Source organism: Vidua macroura, chromosome 7 (genome assembly GCF_024509145.1).
Source record: "Vidua macroura isolate BioBank_ID:100142 chromosome 7, ASM2450914v1, whole genome shotgun sequence".
In the NCBI taxonomy this organism is placed as follows: Eukaryota; Metazoa; Chordata; class Aves; order Passeriformes; family Viduidae; genus Vidua; species Vidua macroura.
This window is the reverse complement of record NC_071577.1, coordinates 33,836,491-33,855,178: the sequence shown is the minus strand read 5'-3', so window position 1 is coordinate 33,855,178 and position 18,688 is coordinate 33,836,491. Positions and strand designations below refer to the sequence as shown.

The window sequence follows — 18,688 nt, the reverse complement described above, 5'->3', positions numbered from 1 at the left end:
CACACTGATGTTAACACCAGAGCTGGCAAAAGAAACCCAGCTGCAAAATGACAGACTCAATTCAATTAGGTTCCGAGGAAACTGAATCACTCCACAGATTGGTAATGAGATATAAAATCTTTCACCTTTAGGTTACCTGTTCATTCTGACTAACATTTACATTGACGACAATCTTTACTTTCTCATTGCTGACTCCTGACCTATGCCAGTGATATTATTTCCCTCCTCCTCTCTTTGCTGAGGGATAATATCAGTTCTGGTTGTTTTCTCTCAGTCTTAAAGTCTGGCTGTCAAGCAAGCAGGGCTAACAGAGTAGGAAAAGCATTTAAAGGTGATCACTGTGTAACTCTGGCCTCATTCTGTTACCCAACAGATTTCCACAAACCACAAATTCTCTCCTCTTGTTAACAGCTAGGAAAGACAAGCTGGCTGCTGAGAGGGAATACCTTGCTGCCCCGTGGGTGTTTTGCCTTTTGGCAGCATTAAGTTGTGCAAAGCCAAGAGTGGGGAGGCTGCATTGTATCTACCCTGAATTTAAACAAAAGGTGCTGGCTTGCAGAGATATAATTTTTGTCATGTGTCATAACTGTTAAATTTATACATGTTTGTAAGAGAAAAATAAATACAATCCCTTTCCAGTTACCAAACAGATCTACTGCATGCTAGTTCCCAGCTGGCATATGTTGGCATAATGTGAAATTTCTGTTGAAATGTGACTGCAGTTTCAAACTGCCTGAAAATATCTTGGATGCTTATCTGAGGAATATGATGTACGTTTTCATCAGCTAAAGCAATATACATCAATCATCCTTTGTTACTACTAGAAATGAAGAGGGTATTATAATCCAAGAAATTTCTCTCAGATTCTAGAGAGTGCTTTTCTATGTTAATCACACTATTTCTCCAGGACATACTTTTCAAGCCATCTCCTGAAATAGTGAACATTCTTGTACCGAGTACTAAGAATACTGTACTTTAGGGTATATAATCAAGCTGATGCCTCTGGCTTGCTGGCTTCCTCAGCAGTGAGGGCAATACCCTATTGAAGCAAGATCACACTTGGGTCTTCCTCTGCGAGTTTTTTCTGTGTCCATACAAAACCTTGAGCCCTGAGCTCAATGCAAACACTGGGCAAACATCTGGGACCTGCATTGTCTTAGATTGATCCCCGTACACTTCTTGGGCATACAGCCTTCATCCCTGAGTGCTCTAAACCAAGTCCCTGCCCCCATATGCTCAGCATAGATGAGCTTCCCCCTTAGGGAAGAGTCCTAGAGCAAGCAGAAACATTTCTTGCAGCACAAAGAACTAGAAGATGAGCCCCCAAAGGTTCAGGAATATACACGTCTGAGTGCAGTATGGGTGAAGACACCATAAATCAGATGTGACTTTGCAATAGTTCACAGTTCCACCGAGTTAAATGGGATCATCAGGGTCTGAGTGCTGATCACTGGGGTCTTTGCTGTAAACATATTGACAAGAAAATTGGTCAGGGAAGGCAGGTGTTCTCTTGGTAACACAAAAACAGTATTTCTGATGTTTGGGCAAACTGGTTCTCAGCACTTTCAAGACTGTTCCATCTGGACAGCTGTTCTCTTCTGCTGAGCTTCCCAGCGGATGTGTTAGCTCCATTTTGAGTTTATGTTAGTCTTTTGTTTGGTCTCAGAGGAAGAGAGATATACTTGGGAGGGCCATTTTTTCTTTGTGACAAGCAGTATGATGCGCAAAAATGACCGTTCCAAGATGGAAACCTGTTCTGTTTTTCCTAAGTGCTTCACTCCGATGATCATTTTTCTTTAAAGGCCTCCTGAGATGGGTACTTTGAGGCATCAACATATGTTGGTACAGGTGATGTATTGTATTATCTTGTCTGATAATTACGTGTGATCCGAAACTTTGTGTGCTTAGCCTTAGGTGGTTAACTCTTCAGAGAGGTGTGTGACAGCCTGCTAAAGGTAATGTGCAGAGGTGGGAGCTCCCGTGGTGTGTGTGGGGGAAGCAGTGGAGCCAGCAGGTCTGCAGCTGCTGTATCAGTACATGAGCAGGTCCTTGTGCTGTGCTAGTTATGGCTAGTAAATCCACCTCAAGTGCCCAGGGCAACATATAAACTATAGGAATAATTAATAATAATCCTTCCTGCTTTTACTTCTAAACTAGAATTTGGGACAGTTTCACCAAATACCTGCAGACAGAAACTTCAGGCACTTAAATTAAGTACTTGACCTTCCATGGGGATTACTGGCTCCAGCTGTAGCTCTCACTAGCTCATTCCTGAGTGGTTCCGTGCTCAACAAAGTCTCCCTTGGTGGAAGTCATGCTCTCCAGGCATGACTTGCTCTCCATGCTCAGGAGAATGATATAATGATTACATAAGGTCATTTGCTAATTTCTGGCGTAATCACACAAACAATGTAATACATTACTGCTGTGTTTGTTTAAATCCGTTGCAGTGTTTCTTTTGCTCACTAATCAGGAAACAATAGGAATTATGTGATATCACACCTTTGAGATTCCTTATTAGCATGTGTAGTTTTAGGGTTGGAGCTACAAAAAAAGCAAGCAAAGGCTTACCAGTAAACCTGAAGAAAACCCCACAAGGCAGCAATGAGCAGAGTGCAATGACAGATTTTCCTACTATTGTAGGTACATGTTCTCATTGCATGTGTTCCTTAGATGAATATATAGAGAGGTTAAATTTTATCTGTTTGGGAGAAAATAGCCTAGATTCTGGTCTTGCATGAGTATAAACCAGAAGTACAAAAGAAGTGTAGGAACCACCAGGTGCTGTTCAATAGAAGGCTGGATTCACCACTGTATGGTTTGGTAGCTGGAGCACTCAGGGCTTCCCCACGGGAAGTGCTTTCAAAGAGCAGTCCCAGTGTGATGCCCACGCTGTTCCCAATGATCTCAGTGTGCCTCTGGATTCCAGCTGGCTTCAGCAGCTGGGCCTGGGGCATCCTGCTCTCCTTGCAGGCAGCCTGGGCTTGGCCCACGTTCAGGCTCCTGTGTGCCCTCGTGGCAGAGCATTTGGGGTCAGCTTGAGGGAAGAGCTGTGAAGGGTTTATCCGCTTGATATCCCCACAGCGACAGATGGGATCGTTCACAGGTGCGTGAGAAGTTGAGTCTCTCCACAGGCATGCAAATGTGTCTGGAGGGCATGTGCAAGGCTACTTCTGGGAATGCCAGCTGTGCTACCCTGCAGCAGGGGTATTTGTGCATCACCTGGCTGTGTGTGACCCAAGGTGATGCTCCCAACAAGCAAAAAAGGATCAGAAACACACAGATCTTCTTCTTTTGCCAAGTCTTGTTTCTCAGTCAGTGGAACTGTGATATAGTAAATACAGTCACTATGAGATGCAAGAGAAAACTCCTGTGCATGGTTCTCTATGAGTATATCTGCCTGCCTTAATTTAGGCTAGATTCTGATTTCTGTTATCATTCTACTTTCTGTACATTCCAAATAAATTCATTAACTTTGCCCACATTCCTGTATCACAAACAATAAATATCTTAAAATACAAGCTGAAACTTTCAGATACACATAGCAACAAAAACATTTAGGAAGAGAACTGGTAGTTGTTACTTGTAAGCTGTGGCTTGGCTTTAGTGGAAACCACTGGGCAGGAATTACCAAACCCTACAAAACTGGAAAGATTAATTCCCTCTGTGGTAGCTTTATGGGCTGAATTCCCTGGCTGTTCTTTACAGGCAGTGGGACTGTCTGATAATTACAGCAGAATCTTTGACCTTAAAAAAGTAAGGAAAGTGCTGAGAGCATTTGTCTCTCGTTAAGGATAATGGGAGTTGAAAGCTTTTAGAACTTTTCAGGATTAGGTCCAAAATTTGTACATCCCAGTAGCAGCACAGATGTGCCAACAAACGGGGCTTGCTGAGGAGTGCAATTAATGTGAAACAAACTGTTTTCCTCCCCCTGCCCAGCCTCAGGTAATTCATTGGCTCTGCAAATTCAGCTCCCTGCCCAGTTCAAAAGACTGTGGAAACATGGGTGTATTGCTTAAGGCAGATGTAGCAGATTTTTTTTTTTTTTCTTCTGCCTTTGAGAAGCGACCCAAACATATTGGTAATATTTCTGTTTGGAGAGTTTCGATTTTTTGGCACAGAACATTTATTCCTGGAATACAGCCTACTAGAAACACAAAGTTATTAGCTGTTGGGTTATTACAAAGTTAATGATGGAAGACAGTAACAGTTTAGTAGGATATTGAAATACGCATTTAAATATTTTACTTTTTTTTTTTCTTCCAGTGATGCTGAAAGCAGCCTGACATTTCTAGTCGATCAAAAGGAAAACAAATAACCACAGCTATGGAGAAAAAAAGACAGCTACAGAAAAGGGAATTTGGGAAAAGACTTTCTCTGGACAGCAGTCTTGTGGTAAGAATGAATATTTACTGCATTTACTGAATATATCTTATATAGTTTTTAAGAGGCAATACTCACAAATACATATATGTTAAAGGTGTTTATCTCTTCATCACAATATCACAACATCTTGTGATTATTCAGATTCTCCAACAAAAAAGTACTGGAGGAATTTTACAACATGTAGGTAGAAACTTGTCATCATATAGGAACACGTCCCTGAATTAATTGAATTTGCACAAGGAATCCAGACAATTATAACAGATTTTTTTTTATTAAAATACTACTCAGCTTCTGTGGGATCATCCTGTGTTACTTCATATTTAGTATATGAGGGCTGTAAGTGGCTGAGGTCCTCTGTCAGAAATGTCTATCAGGACATCAGCAAAAATATGTTCACCATAGCAAATCTATAAATTAATATCTACTGAAAGAGAAGTATAAATGCCACATGCTGTAAAACAATTGCTTTTCCTGTACCTAGGATTTAAATTCCTTGGAGATTGTATTCTAGATTTATTTTTTAGTTAATGTTTTCAAAGGATGACTAAGACAAAAAAAGAAGTTTTTAGAGCTATATGCTGAAAATGCTCATAGATGCCAGAAAATGCTCATAGATGTGGAAGAGTTGTGTATGAGGATACAAGTGCCTGTGTCAGGTATTTAGCTTGACATTCTGCAAATACTGAAACAGGCAAAGCTGAGAGATCCAAGGATGCCTGTGCCATCTCTTTGACACTCATAGAGGTGGTGACTGTGGGACCCCAAAGCCCTTTTGCCTGCAATGCCACACCTGTGCTAACCCCACTACCTGAATTTTAGTCATTATTACAATTATGTTGTTTCCTTCATTTTATGCTAAAATTGTGGTTTGGGCCTTTTTTCTCTCCAAAGTATAAAGCTCAGTGGCATGCTAATAGCAGTGAACATGGACTCAGCAGGTTTCAGTCTATCCACTGATGCTCTTCAATCACCTGCTGTGTTCTTTATTGGGGTCAGCAGAGCAGATCCACCTTCCCAGGTTTCCACCCCTTTAAGGACTCTGCTCCTCTCCCTCAGGCTTGAGCTACAAGGCACATCTCAGGTAACGTCAGGTGGCCAGTGAAGAAATGTGCAGAGAATGTTTAAAAAGGGCTCTGTCCTTTTCTTGGCACCATTTCTTATGCTGATGAATTTACATCCCTTTTCTCAGAAAAATATAATTAATTGGAAAGAAATAAAAGTAGTCAAGAAGAGTGAATCCTCTCCCAGAGTCTGAGCTGCTCAGGACCCTAAGGAAGAGCTGTTTAAGCTGCCCCTGTGCAGGCCATGCAGCTCAGGGCTCTGAGACTGAGACGTGACTGATTTCAGGTTGTTCAGCCTGCAACAAAACCTGCTCTCTCAGCTTGCACGCACTCAGCAGGTCAGGTCCTGCTCCCAGCACTTTAAAACTCTTTCTAGCTTGTGGGCAGAGAAAGAAGGTTTGGTATGAACTCACAGCTTGATGTAATACACCCGGATACAGACAAAATCTGAAAGGTTTGTAGGCTCAGAAGTCTGTTTAGTCCCTGTTAGTTTCTGTTATTGGTTCTAGGCATACACAGCCCCAAAACAGACTCCAGCCTAAATCCGGCAGCTAAAATGTACTGCTGTGATCCAAACAATCGACCACAGACTGTCAATATTTATCTGGAGAAAAGAATACTCATAGAAACGGGGTACTGAAAGCTAAGGGAAATGCTAGCAGTTGTGGGTTTTGCATAAAGACATTGTTTAATATGGCAGATCAGTACTATTCTCCCCTAAATGTTCTCACTGATGTAATGGACTAGATTTAGCCTTTACTAAATGTATTAAGATAGAAACTTTCATTTCTCAGAGGAGACTGTAATGTGCTGTGTGGGTGGGAACAAAGAACCAGATATTTCTGGCTTCCAGTCCCACCTAGTGGAAATTTGGATTTGATTTATAGGCAAGGTAGGGCACTATGTCTAATTCTTACCCTTCTCTATGAGTAAGGGAGAGTAGAGAGAGACATTTGCCAACAACATAGGGAATACTGTGTGTGTGACACCATCCAAAGTGCTTTGTGTTATAATCAGTGCAATGTGCATATTGAAGCATCCATAAGGACTTAACTGGAGGAGAATCAGAAACCATGGCTGTATGGGATGGTGACACTCCCTCCCTGCTCTTCAGCAAGGGCTAAGTAGGGTGGGAGAGTGCACACAGCTGAAATCAGGCTTCAAGCACTGGCTTGAGGTCAATGAATTAGTGCCAACATGTGGCAGCTAAAGTTCTGTGGCTGATTAACCCATTTTGGTGTTAAAGTGTTGAAGGAAATGTTTTGAGGGAAAGAAATATTGCAATACTTCAATAATTTGTGCATCTAAACCCAGCATGCTGTCATCACCCTGTTGTAAAGCAATATCTTCTGCTACAGGTGGCATTTACAGCAATATCTTCTGCTACAGGTTGCATCACCTGTGTTGAGTTTCAGGGCACACATCCATTTGCTGTACTGGGGTGTTACAGGTCTGTGTCTCTGAAGCTTTTCATTGAGCAGAATATGTGTAACTAGATCTGAGAGTGCCATCCATACATTTCACTAGAAACTTCTGAGTACTTTGTTGTCTACTCCCAGCTATTATTTCATAACAAATTGGAAGAGACATTCTGAGACGCAAGTGCCTTCAGCAGCCTGTAGTAAGTCACATGGATGCCTTGTGACTCCACGAAATTGAATCAGGAAAGGCAAAACCCTTTGTATTTTCCTTTTTGTCCCCAAATTCTTGTTCTAGCATACCTCCTCTTAATTATTATTAAGAGGCCTTAATTATTATTAAGAGGCCTTCATATATGTCTATCTTATTTACCCTTGTATAATCAAATTCTGTTTGAGCATCATGCTTTAGCCCAGTCCCCTGCTTGTCCTTGGGTCTCTCTTGTCCTCTCTCTGCCCAAATGTTTTCTGTTTAACCTCTCAGGCATTCAGGGTTGGACACTCTGCTTGGGAAATCTGGCCTTGATTCTCTCAAATCAGCTTCTCCTTCTTTGGTGGAGAGTTTAAGCATTATCATATCTCAGAAAGAATTCTAACTTCTGGGTGTTTAAGGAAAATATGTTTCTACTTTTGCACTCTGGACCCTGAGATACAAATAGGCGTTTCTGATAACATTCCTTACCCTGCCTGGCTCTGCTGCTTTTCCCATCTGCATCAGATTGTAATCTTCTGGAATGTTTTTTTCCATTATTTAATCTACAAGTATTGCATAGGGATGTTAAAAAAACAACAACAAAAAAATTCTCTTCCTTTCTCTGCTCTTAGACTCTGAGTATAGAAGCTATGAAGGTATTTGATGGCAGAGTGAGAAGAGGAAAGTGGTGTTTCTGAAGAAAAAACATGACTTCTCTCTCCTTAGGGTATGGATCTGGGCCTTCAAAATACAACCATAAATTTCATCAGCGTTTTGTATTCAGGTCTGGCCTATCAAACAATGAGTTTCAGGCTTCAAATAAGAAAGATCCATGTTAGGGACATCCTTCAAACAGGGAGAAATTCCAGAACTAATGAAGCACTCTTCCTTACACCACAGGCACAGTAACTACTTTTGGATCACTCAGATAAGGAAGGGTTCAGTTTTATTTCCTGTACTACTCTACCCCTTGCAGGTGGTGTCTTGGGGAAATAAGCTTTACAATGAGAGCAAATAATAATTTTAAAATTAAAAAATAAAGTGCACAAATATGCTCATAAAATGTCAGTCATAGGGCAGTCCTTTTTAAAATAGGACTGATGTGATTTTTTAAACTATGAGTGGTGATTAATGCTTTACTGGAAGTTAGTGGTTTGAAACCATGAAATTTAACAAGCTCCAGAATTCTACCACCATTAAGAAAAGCCAGAGGAATTGCTACTACTGCTGCCCAGGTCAAAGGGACATCTTGCTGTTAGCTTCAATTAAATTAGATCTCTATCAGCTTTTAGTCATAATATCCCAGGTGGTATTCCAGAAATCTCCAGTATAGCCCATGGCTGTTACTGCTCTGCAGGTTTCCAATATTGGCACCATGCTGAAGATTTGTTATACACCCACTCATTTACATTTGCAGCCAAAGCAGGTAAGCCTGCAGTGACATTGATGTTTTATAGCTTTGTATTCAGGTGAAACAGTTAGAAAATATTAACTTCATAACAATTTTCACAGGTAATCCTATGAGATCAGTTAGATAGAAAATATCTTTGCAACTTCTGCCTGGCATTTAAAACCCAAAACATACCACCCAAGGAGGATATACCTTTTACAGTTTCAGTATATTTTTATACTACCTTATTGTCTCATCTGTTGTACAAGTGATGCTACTGTATTTTGAGTTTATAAAGTTTTCTTCTGCAAATTGATTCCAATCAAAGCACCACAACTCTGAAAACCAAATTGGTTTGAGATAGGAGAACTAAAGATTGAATCTTCTTTGTTTTAAACAACAAATCTGCATTTGTCATGTATTTATGACATTTGTAAGGATATTATATTGTATATGTGGTTATAAGATGATAAGATAGACAACAGTTGAAGAATAAGGTGAACTCTGCGTCATTCTGGTTTGCTGTGCAAGAAGTCAAGACCAAAGTCATTGCTGTTATTGCCACAGTATATCTGTTTAGCATGAAAACAAACTGCAGAATTCATAATATTGAAGGAGTGCATTTATTTGGAATATGTTTCTTAAATGTCATGTAACACCCATGTCTGATTGTTTTCTGTTAGAAGAGAAACAGTTCTTTCTGAAGAACATTTTGCTTTGTGTGCCTTAAAACCTTTTAAGTTTGGTTAAATAGAACAGCTTTTCAAAATGCAAGAGTGTGAATATTTCACAGGCTTTATTTTTTTCATGAATATGTTTTTTCCTGTTGAATCTTGCATTTAAGCGTAACTAGTTGAAAATATATAGTGAAAGAAACTAGATAAAAACAGGAAGGAAAGGAATTTTTCTGTGTCCTTTATTCATTTCAGGTTGCAATATACAAAGAAAACTAACATGAAAATTCATAATAAAAAATGTACTTTGATAGAATTTAGGCACCTTTTTTTAAATATGGGTAAAATGAAGACATATGAGAAGATTTCTTTGTTAATATTTGTAATTTATTATTTGGTATGTGAGGGAGTAGCTTAGACAGGCAATGATATTAAAAAAGCCTCATGAAAGGATTGATTGTATTTCAGGTTTTCCCTACAAAAGTTCTTAAACAAAAAGAAAAATGAAATCCCCAAACTATAAATAGACCCAAAGCCAAGCTTTTAAGTAATTTGTGTGAGATGAGGGGAGTGTTAGAACATATCACTGCCACCAGGACCACATTGGCTACTCTATTCACTGGGGTGTTCTTTGAAAATAATAAAAGCCCTATCCTTTGCCTGATCCAAATGTCCAGTTGCCTCCCAGGCCCTTTTGATCAGGAAAAAGTCAATGTTTCAAGCTGTGCTCTTTATTTATGTGGATAATTCCCAGCCTGACTACACACATGGTTCACCCTTACAGCTGTGGTAGCATTTAGCTGGGGAGATTTGAGAACAGAATATCTTTTTGAAGCAGCCAGCATTTATCAAAGCAGAAGTTTTTGTTTTATTTAAAATGAGGCTTTTGCTTCTGAAAGCAAGTTGTGGTGAAGAGCTTCAGTGGTGGCTCGTGAACTGTGCCCTGCTGCTTTCATTCTGGTCACAGGCTCCCGTGGGGCTCTGTAGGATGGGCTTTAATGGCACCACTTTGTTGTAATAGGGGTAGAGTGGAATGTAATGAATTGCTCTGGGGCGTGGGAGGAACACCTTCATCTGCCTGCAGCTGGATTGGTGGCATGGGCAAAACCACTGAGTTCAATTGGAGACTGCTGAGAAGTGTGCATGTGTTCTCCGGGGCTGGGAGCCAGGAATTCGGGGGTTAAGTCTGACATCTGTCACCTCTAATCAATTCCTAACTCGGTTTAATACATTTCTAATTCAGTTTTCTCATTAACAAAATTCTGATTCAGTTTTCTTGTCAATAAATTGGGTGTTACAGTAATTTCTTACCTCATGAGTATTCCAGGAATAGTCTGCTATTAGCGTGAGTCTGTGGCTTGCTTTGATATCCTCAGATGAAAGGTGTCACAGAAAACATGACGCTGGAGAAGAGCTGTGAAAAGTGCTGCAGCAGCAAGGCAGGAGGGAAACCCTTCATGTCTGGGAATTAAATTCTGGGAATAGCTCTGACTATTTTTTTTTTTTTTTTAGTTGACAGTGACATTGATAGTGTATCTGACATCACTGTGCAACGTAACATAATCCAGCATTTCAAAATGAAAGGTGGCATTAAAAATATTGCCTTGTCAGATGTCGGCTAATATTCTAAGTTTTGTAGCTTGAATATTTTTTTCCACCTAAAAGCTGCTGCCAAATTCCTTTGGAGTCTGCAGGGACTCCATTTTTTGCCCTCTCTGGAATTTTGATTTGAATTTTGATTTGTGTGCTAATTTCTAATTCAGAATTTTGTTCATCTGGGTACATCGTCATGGAAAAGCCCATGTCACGGGTTGAATCAGAGTTAGGAGTTGCTGCACAAGTATGGTTCAGCACTGGAAAATGCACCCAGATTGTGAGCTTCAAACAAAAAGTTTTTGGTGTTTTTCAGAGGCAAGATAAAGCATCCCTAACATCCAGTGCATCCAGGGGGAGAGTAGGTCAAGGAGAACAGTTTAATAAAGGTGACAAGTGTGGAATTTTGATGTAGAAGACAGAATACAGGGGAGAACAGCAGTGGAGTACAGGTTGTGTTCCTAAGTGCAAAGGTGAAGGTTTGCACATTCGTGAGGAAAACCATAAGATATGGAATTGACATAAGGGCTCAGTAAACAGAATTCTAAGAAAAATCTATTCATAGCATCATAGAATGGTTTGAGTTGGAAGGGATCATAAAGATCATCTTGTTCTAACCCCTCTGCATCTTCCTCATTGCAAGGATAGTACCACGCAATTCTGCAAATCTGTCAGGACATCCTCAGACTGGGCAGATGAAGTGCTATCAACTGTCTGCATAATAGATAGTCCTGGAATTGACTGGAACTTTGTAGGAAAAGAAAATCCCAGTGGGGTCTGAGTGTGTAAAAGCTATCTAAACAGGACAGATTCTGTTGTGCACACCCAGGGCCTTTAGCACCTGGACTTTGAGGAAACTGAGCTACCTATAAAAATAGTGCCAAGAGCACAGACTGCTCTGCATTTGCATTTTTAATAAAGTGAAAATTGAGACAAGAGCTCTGGTGTGTTCAGCAGAAGAAAAGAGCCATCCAAATGGATCAGTTTTCAGCAGAAACTGCTGAGAGGTGAAGAGAAAAGAGAAACCACTGATATGGGAGAGAAGTGTTTAGGCTTGATATTAGCATACCAGTAATACAAATAATGTAGGGAACTGTGGTCTGCATGGATTTAAGGACATCACTTGCCAACACAGTAGTACATCTAAGGTACCAGGAGTAGAATCTACATCAGCTTGGATAAAGAGCACAGTCACTAGTTACACTGAGAGAAATTATGGCACTTCTGTGTAGCAGTGGTAGAGATGGCTAGTTTGCAATGCATTTGCAGAAGAGGATTTGAAAATGAAGAAGTGTGTAAAGCACTGAATGTTCTGACAGCAGTTGGTTACTGTTAGTCACATTTATAAACTCTGGAGCAGCCTGGCAAACCTTACATCAAAATTAAGAATCACAGTGGCTGTGAGTCCAAAAGGACTCAGCGAACCCAGGGAATGATGTTAGAAGTAAGTGCCAGGTCTAACATGAAGAAATGGCTCTGTTCGGTACCAGTGCCACAGAAAGAACTGAAATTTGTTCTTGTGGTGATACAGACAGTGACCTATTGCCTTGATTAAAGCTTACACCAATAGAAACCAGTGATCCTTTTCAGGAACTGGAGATGTGGATAAACAATGAGCAGTGGAGAGATGCTTGAAGAGAGATTAGAAATAAAAAACGCACGGCCCTGAAAACAAATAGTGCATGGAGCATGTTGTTCCTGAGCAAAACTTCGAATAGTATTCCTACTGGAATATAGCTCAGTGGTTTATTGATCAAAAGCACTGACTCCAACACAGGCAGAAGTGCTCTCTGGGAGAGGAATTGTTTACCATTTGTTGCTGCACATCAAAAGTTACATCAATAGGTGTATAGGGTGACATGGTGACAGCTGAAACAGTACCCACATCCCCAGAGATCATGCTTTGACAAACTGCTGGCTTTTGCTTTCTCATGTCTTTGGCACATAAACTTAAAGTGACAAACACAAGGCTTGAAGGTTAAAAGAGAAGCTTTATAAGAAATTTATGCAACTGATCTACCATTGTACATTGCCACCGAACTGGATGCAAAAGTGAAGGAAAAGTAAGAACAGAACAGAAAAGGTGGTTTTACTTGGGCCTGCAAATTAGCTGGCAGATGGACTGGGAAAAAACAGGGCAATCATATTCTGTTGCATTCTAAAAAAGCTGGAAAATTGGCCTATGTTGCTACAGAATCTCAGTAATTTCACTGTCAGACTTTTGACATTAAAGTATTAAATTCTCAATAACTCCTAATAAGCTTTTAAAGATACTGATTTAGCTGCAGAGGCGGAACCAAAAATGAAAATGAAGAAAAAAGCAAGAGATAAATGCATGAATTTTGAGTGTTATTCGGGAATGAAAGTTCAGCGTGGTACAATAGACAAGTTGGATGTTACAAAAATAAAGGGTGTTAAGTGTTCAAGTTCACAAACTCCAGAAACTGAACTTTGTGACTTTTGTGGTAATTTCTAGTTGCAGATGTCAGGGCTTGGAAGAAAGAAGTTATAGTTTTATCTTGGTGCAGGGGAGACAACTGTGCTGAGACTTGGCTTTCCTCTTTGGGATGCATTAAGGAGAAATCTTGCTGTGTTTGATAGTGGATTGTTATTTTGGGTGGAACCCATGTCTCAATTTGGAGGAGTTTGATGATTTGCAGTGTGCACACCAGGCTCTGGTCCCCAGGGTTTTTGGGAGGAGCTGGCAGGTGCCTGCCCTCTGGTGCAGAGCCAGCTCAGCAACCTCCTGCCTGCTTCTGCTTTTTCCCTGAAGGACAGGGCTGCAGACAGGGGACAGCAGCTCCAGTGGTGTGAGCAGCTCCTGGCTGTGATCTCGGGCTGCTCTGTCCCTTTGCCCTGCCCCACCAATTTCAGAGTGGAGCTGTGACAGATGTCAGCCCAGCCCCAGAAGAGGGGAGCACATGGAGAGCTTTGGATTTAAGGGGAGGGTGCACACCCGCTGGGTGGGTGCCACACGATGATGTGCCTCTGTGGCATTCACATTCTCTGGACAGAGACATAATTCTGTCTCTCAGGAGAAGCACAGAGAGAAGCAGAGAAAACAATCTTTATCTCTGCTCCTTTGTTTTCCCCATGTGGAATGTGGTATGGAGATTGTTTACCTGAAGTGATTGCTGGGTTGGATTCTGGTGAAGGTTGTTTGGGTTCAGTGACCAATCGGATCCAGCTGTGGCTTGGACTCTCAGCAGAGTCATGGGTTTGTGAGTTAGGTCAGTAAGAATTAAATATGTAGAAGAGGATAGTATCTCTTTAAATAGTATATTAATGCAACATATTATAGTTTTAATAAAGCAGTTCCTTCAGCCTCCTGATCTGGAGCAGACATCATAATTTCCTCCCATCAGGGGTCGCCTGATTTTCTGATATGCCTTGTGTGACATGAAGGCTGCGTGCCATCGGCCTGGCCAGGGATAAGCAGCTACCAAGGGAAATGGATGTTCTGGGGACCCTTATCTAGCTCTGGTAAGCTCCCAAAGCAGCAGTGAAATTGGACGCTTTGCCTGCCCAGATGTTAAGAGCAGAAGGCTGCCTGTAAGAGGAGATCTGAAGAGATTGGGGTTAACTAAGTAGGGATTTTATTGACAAACCTTTTAAAATGCTTCATGACTTCAGCAATTAAGTATAACACATATCCTGAGAGGCACAAGTCTCCTTTGTGTCTCCCAATTGCCTGATTCAAGTGGAATACAATTCTAGGGAGAAGAGAAAGGAAAAAATATGCCCTGTGTTGTTTTATAGTGTTGACATAATTCCCTGCCCTGCAAGACCAAGAACGAATAGTGAATCTACCTCCTGCTAGGTCAGCTATGGCATCCACTCAAATGTCCTGTTTTGAATATTGCTGCATCCATAGGAGAATCTAAATTTCTTTTCACAGACTTGTGTGCAGTGTCAATATACAAAGGGAATAAAATAAATCTTTGCAAGAGGATATGTAGGCATTTCCAGGTTGTTTTGTTTTACAATTAGATGTGGTCTACTTTCACTCACGTTCTTGAATTTTGCTGATTTTGTCCACTTACAGTGAATGTGAGATAACCTCAAGTCAAAATTACTGCTCTGAATTGTTTGCAAACCAGTGTTTCCAGCCTGTGCTAAAAATTTTGAGGTTTTTATGTTTTGGTTCCAGCTGGAAAAGTCTGGCTTTGTTCATATGATATACATACATATATGTACATATACATATATACATATACATATATACATATATATATATATATATATACATTTCTCTTTTGTTCTTATATATAAATACATGTATATACTTTTGGTCCCCTTGTTCATTTAATTGCATAGCTATAATAGATGATGCACACTAAAATTGATGATGTACAGTGTTTTGCTTCACAAGTTTACAATTTTGATCTTTAAATAAAGTGTGCCTTACTGAAAATTTCAGTTAAGTCACTGTGTGTTTTGCCTTTGTGGAATAAGTGTTTCCTCATTAAAAACCAAGCTGCCAAAAAACTGGCTAAATCTTCCACATGGAAAATGTTCTGCTTCATGCTGTCAGGAGAGCCGTGCAAAACTCTGCAGTGTAAATATGTCTTTTGCTTGGACCCCTGGAGGCAGGGATATTTGAGGGTAGGTACCCCGATTCCAGACATTTTTCTGTTCTGGGGAATCTGTAGGTGCTTGTGGAGCTCTAATTGCTGGGAATGGCTCTGCTGGCAGCTCGTTCCTGCCTCTGCCCCTGCACCTCTGAGCCTGCCTGTGTGCTTTGGCTTTCAGGGCCTTGTGTGACCCAGATAGGAAATGAGTTGGGATCATTGCAAGGCATTTAAAATAATTGGGTATCAACAGCTGGCTTTATGGGAAGCTAACAGTGTAAATCCAGAGAGTTTTTATGATTTCAATGGGTATTTTTCCTTGCGTATAAAGCGGATCCAAGTAATTTTGGCTGGGAAACAGTTTCCCAACTTATTTCTATAATGATACCTTAGAGTTTTTCATTATAGTGAAAATCTCTAGTAGGTCTGAGGGGAAAAATTACCTCCACTGTTTCCAGACACCCAATATGTTTTCTCTGTGCTTGAATTTATGAGTTTTGGCAAAGATAACTCACAATATGATCAGGTTTCAGGGCAGTGGTTTCTTGCACTGAATCCCAAACAAAAGTGTAACTGTTCAGAAGGCTCCAATGTGTCTTTGGTGATGTAAAAATATGGGACATTGCTCTCCAAAATCCTGCCAGTCTTTTTGTCTCAGTGTATTATTTACTACACAGTGTATTGAAAGAGTTTTTTGAAGTACAATTTAATTCTCAACTTCTTTCAATGTTTTTACAGCATAAATTGCAGTCCCTGTCAAAAAGAGCAAGATTTGACTGTTGATGACAATTATTTTGTTTCTGTTGCTTTGTAAGTAGATTCAAATATACCTGTTCATTATAGACCTTTCCTGGAAGACAAGTGCTTGAATCAAATGAGAGGTGTAATGCAGAATTCCTCTCAGATTGGGATGTTAGACTGGGACAAAACAGGTATTTCTACCCTGGGAAACTTGTTTCAATGCTTTGACATTTTGGTTTCAATTAAATTTACTTTTTTTTTTTTTTTTTTACTTATAAATGGTGAAAATATCTTCTCTTGAACTGAATTTATTTTTTCCCATCTTTGTGCATCTTCTATGGCCTTAAATGCACCATGCTTGAGTTTGCAAACAAAAAACTTCTGATTCATAGGAAGAAGGAAGTGTGGGTGTGTGCATTGGAGTCATGTAAATTGATGTCCCCAGAAATGAAAAGTGTTCTGTTATCCTAAAGGAAATGTGTTCTTTTTAAGAATTATATTGTCATTGCCCTTCAAAAATTCTGATTCTTCATGTGGAAACTGCAGTCTCCTCTGGAGAAGTCTATAGAAGATTCCTGAATAGCTTTGCTAAAGCTGTAAAAGATGCTGTTTTCACTTTTAGCCAGAATATCTATTGCCTTACTCCACTAAGAAGAAACTTCAGTGGCACTGATTAGAGAGATATCTCAGACAGGAAAGTGCACACTCCACATATGTTAAAGTGATAGAATCTGACATTCCAAGTACTTGCATCTTATCTCATTCATGTATCATGGAGTTTCATTCCTGAAACTCTGGAACTCAGTGGATTTGTTCTGATGTACATTTACATGAGACAAAAATCAAGATAAAGTCCTCCATTTATTCTGTAGGTATTTCCATTCAAACATTTTTTTAGTTATCAGCTAGTGTGTCCTGCCCATTTCTTCTGCTCTTACTGAGGGTCGGACTGGAGATTTCTCTCATGTTGTGTCTTTGTAGATTGGATCATCTTGTGATACTGAATCATGCTGACTGTCACTGGCAAAGCAGCAGGTTCCTCCTAGCCCTCTTCCCTGTGTGGTTCTGTTTGATGGGATTCTTATAAGCTTTCCAACCACTTTGTAATCTCAGTTTCATCTGTAACTTCAAGCTTTCCTTTGAGCATCACATCAACTACATTGTCAAGGCTTTCTTTTTTTTTTTTTTTATCTGCATAGGAATCCAGGAAAAGCTCAGGTCTTGCTGTCTCAGCAGGACACAGAGGGTCTGATTTATGTCTGGATAACAGCACAGGTTGAATTATTGCAGTAGCTGGTTCACAGCCTCCCAGATTGGCTGCTACATGGTGTTCTTAAGTTTGTGCAAAATTCACTCTATGTGCTAAAGGGCATCCAGTTAAATGTGTGAAATTGGCACACCACACCTGTACAGGGCAGTGAATTATGTTGGAATGTGGCATTGTTTAAACCTAAAAGGTTTTAACTATTCTCCCCTCCCCACATGCCCATATCCTGGACTATCCCAGTGTCTGTGTGAAGTATGAATGGATTTAATGAATGTAACATCTCACTGTAGAGGTTGTCTCACAACCCTCACTCGTTGAGACCTTGGGCACTGCTGGTGTCCAGTGCTGGTTGTGTTGCTGCTTCCCTCTGGTGCAGAAACTCTGATTCCCTTCAGAGTCTGTCCTAAGTAACCTGGAAATTTCCTTTGACAGAGGTTATGAGTTTCAAAGGAATTAAGTTGTTTTTATTTTTGCATTCACCAGTTTTATGGTTATAATATTTTGATTTATAATTGCTTAGTTCTGCTGGTTGTTAATTGACTAATGACAGATGTATTACTTTGGGCATTCCACTTTGGGTACTTTGTTTACAGGAATGTTGGAAATCTTGAAATAGGGGTCCCATTAAGTTGAACTCTGAAAACTTTCAAACGTCTTGAGTCACTGGTTCCTTTGAAAATCTTCACCAGCATGCCTTCACCTGTCCAGAAATCACATTTACAAGATGTGCTTGACAGGGGGTTGCTAGCTGCAGAAATTCAGCTTTATCTATAAAACCGAAGTAAAGATTGATAATCATGCATGGATCAAAGTATTCTTCATCTGTCAAAACTTTGCTAATGCAGATATGATCATTAAAATTACTTTTCTATCTATAAAGAATAGTTTATACAGTACCAAAACTCTTTGAGTACGGAATTAGCTTTCTGAAATGAGCAATTATATTAGTTAATGCATTTAAACATTAAGATTAATTAAAAACAAAATCCTTTTGTTTATTTTGTTTATTAATCCTTTTGTTTATTTTAAAAATAAAATCCTTTTGTAAATTAAAGGATGTGAGATGATTTTAAAAAATACTTTAGTGGAGGAAAAATATTAAAATTTTTAAAAGGTTTACAGTAAGTACATTTAAATTCTTTTCACACTGTTTTTTGTAGCTACAAGTTGCTTTTTCAGCAGAGCTTCTTCTTTCTTCCAAATGGTAAATACGTACTCCATGTTCTTCCATTTGCATAAAGAGGGAGCACCAGTGCTTTCTTGAAAACTGTTCAGAGTAACTGTTAAATCCTACTGGGATGGGACAAAACTGGAAAGATGCTCATTGTTTATCTGAGTCTCCACCTACCTGCAGAGGCTGGACAGGGAATGTGGTCAATTCCAGCACTCCTGGA

The 18,688-nt window shown here is 39.9% G+C and overlaps 1 protein-coding gene across 1 annotated transcript in view; it reads left to right on the top strand.

The window, feature by feature from the left end:
- The window catches only part of NCKAP5 (NCK associated protein 5), a 347,717-nt gene that overhangs the window by 7,664 nt on the left and 321,365 nt on the right, over positions 1 to 18,688 (top strand). The window contains exon 2 of the mRNA XM_053982988.1: positions 4,267 to 4,395. Within this exon, the coding sequence (XP_053838963.1) occupies positions 4,327 to 4,395 (69 nt within the window). The 5' untranslated portion in view covers positions 4,267 to 4,326. The remainder of the gene's footprint in view (positions 1 to 4,266; positions 4,396 to 18,688) is intronic.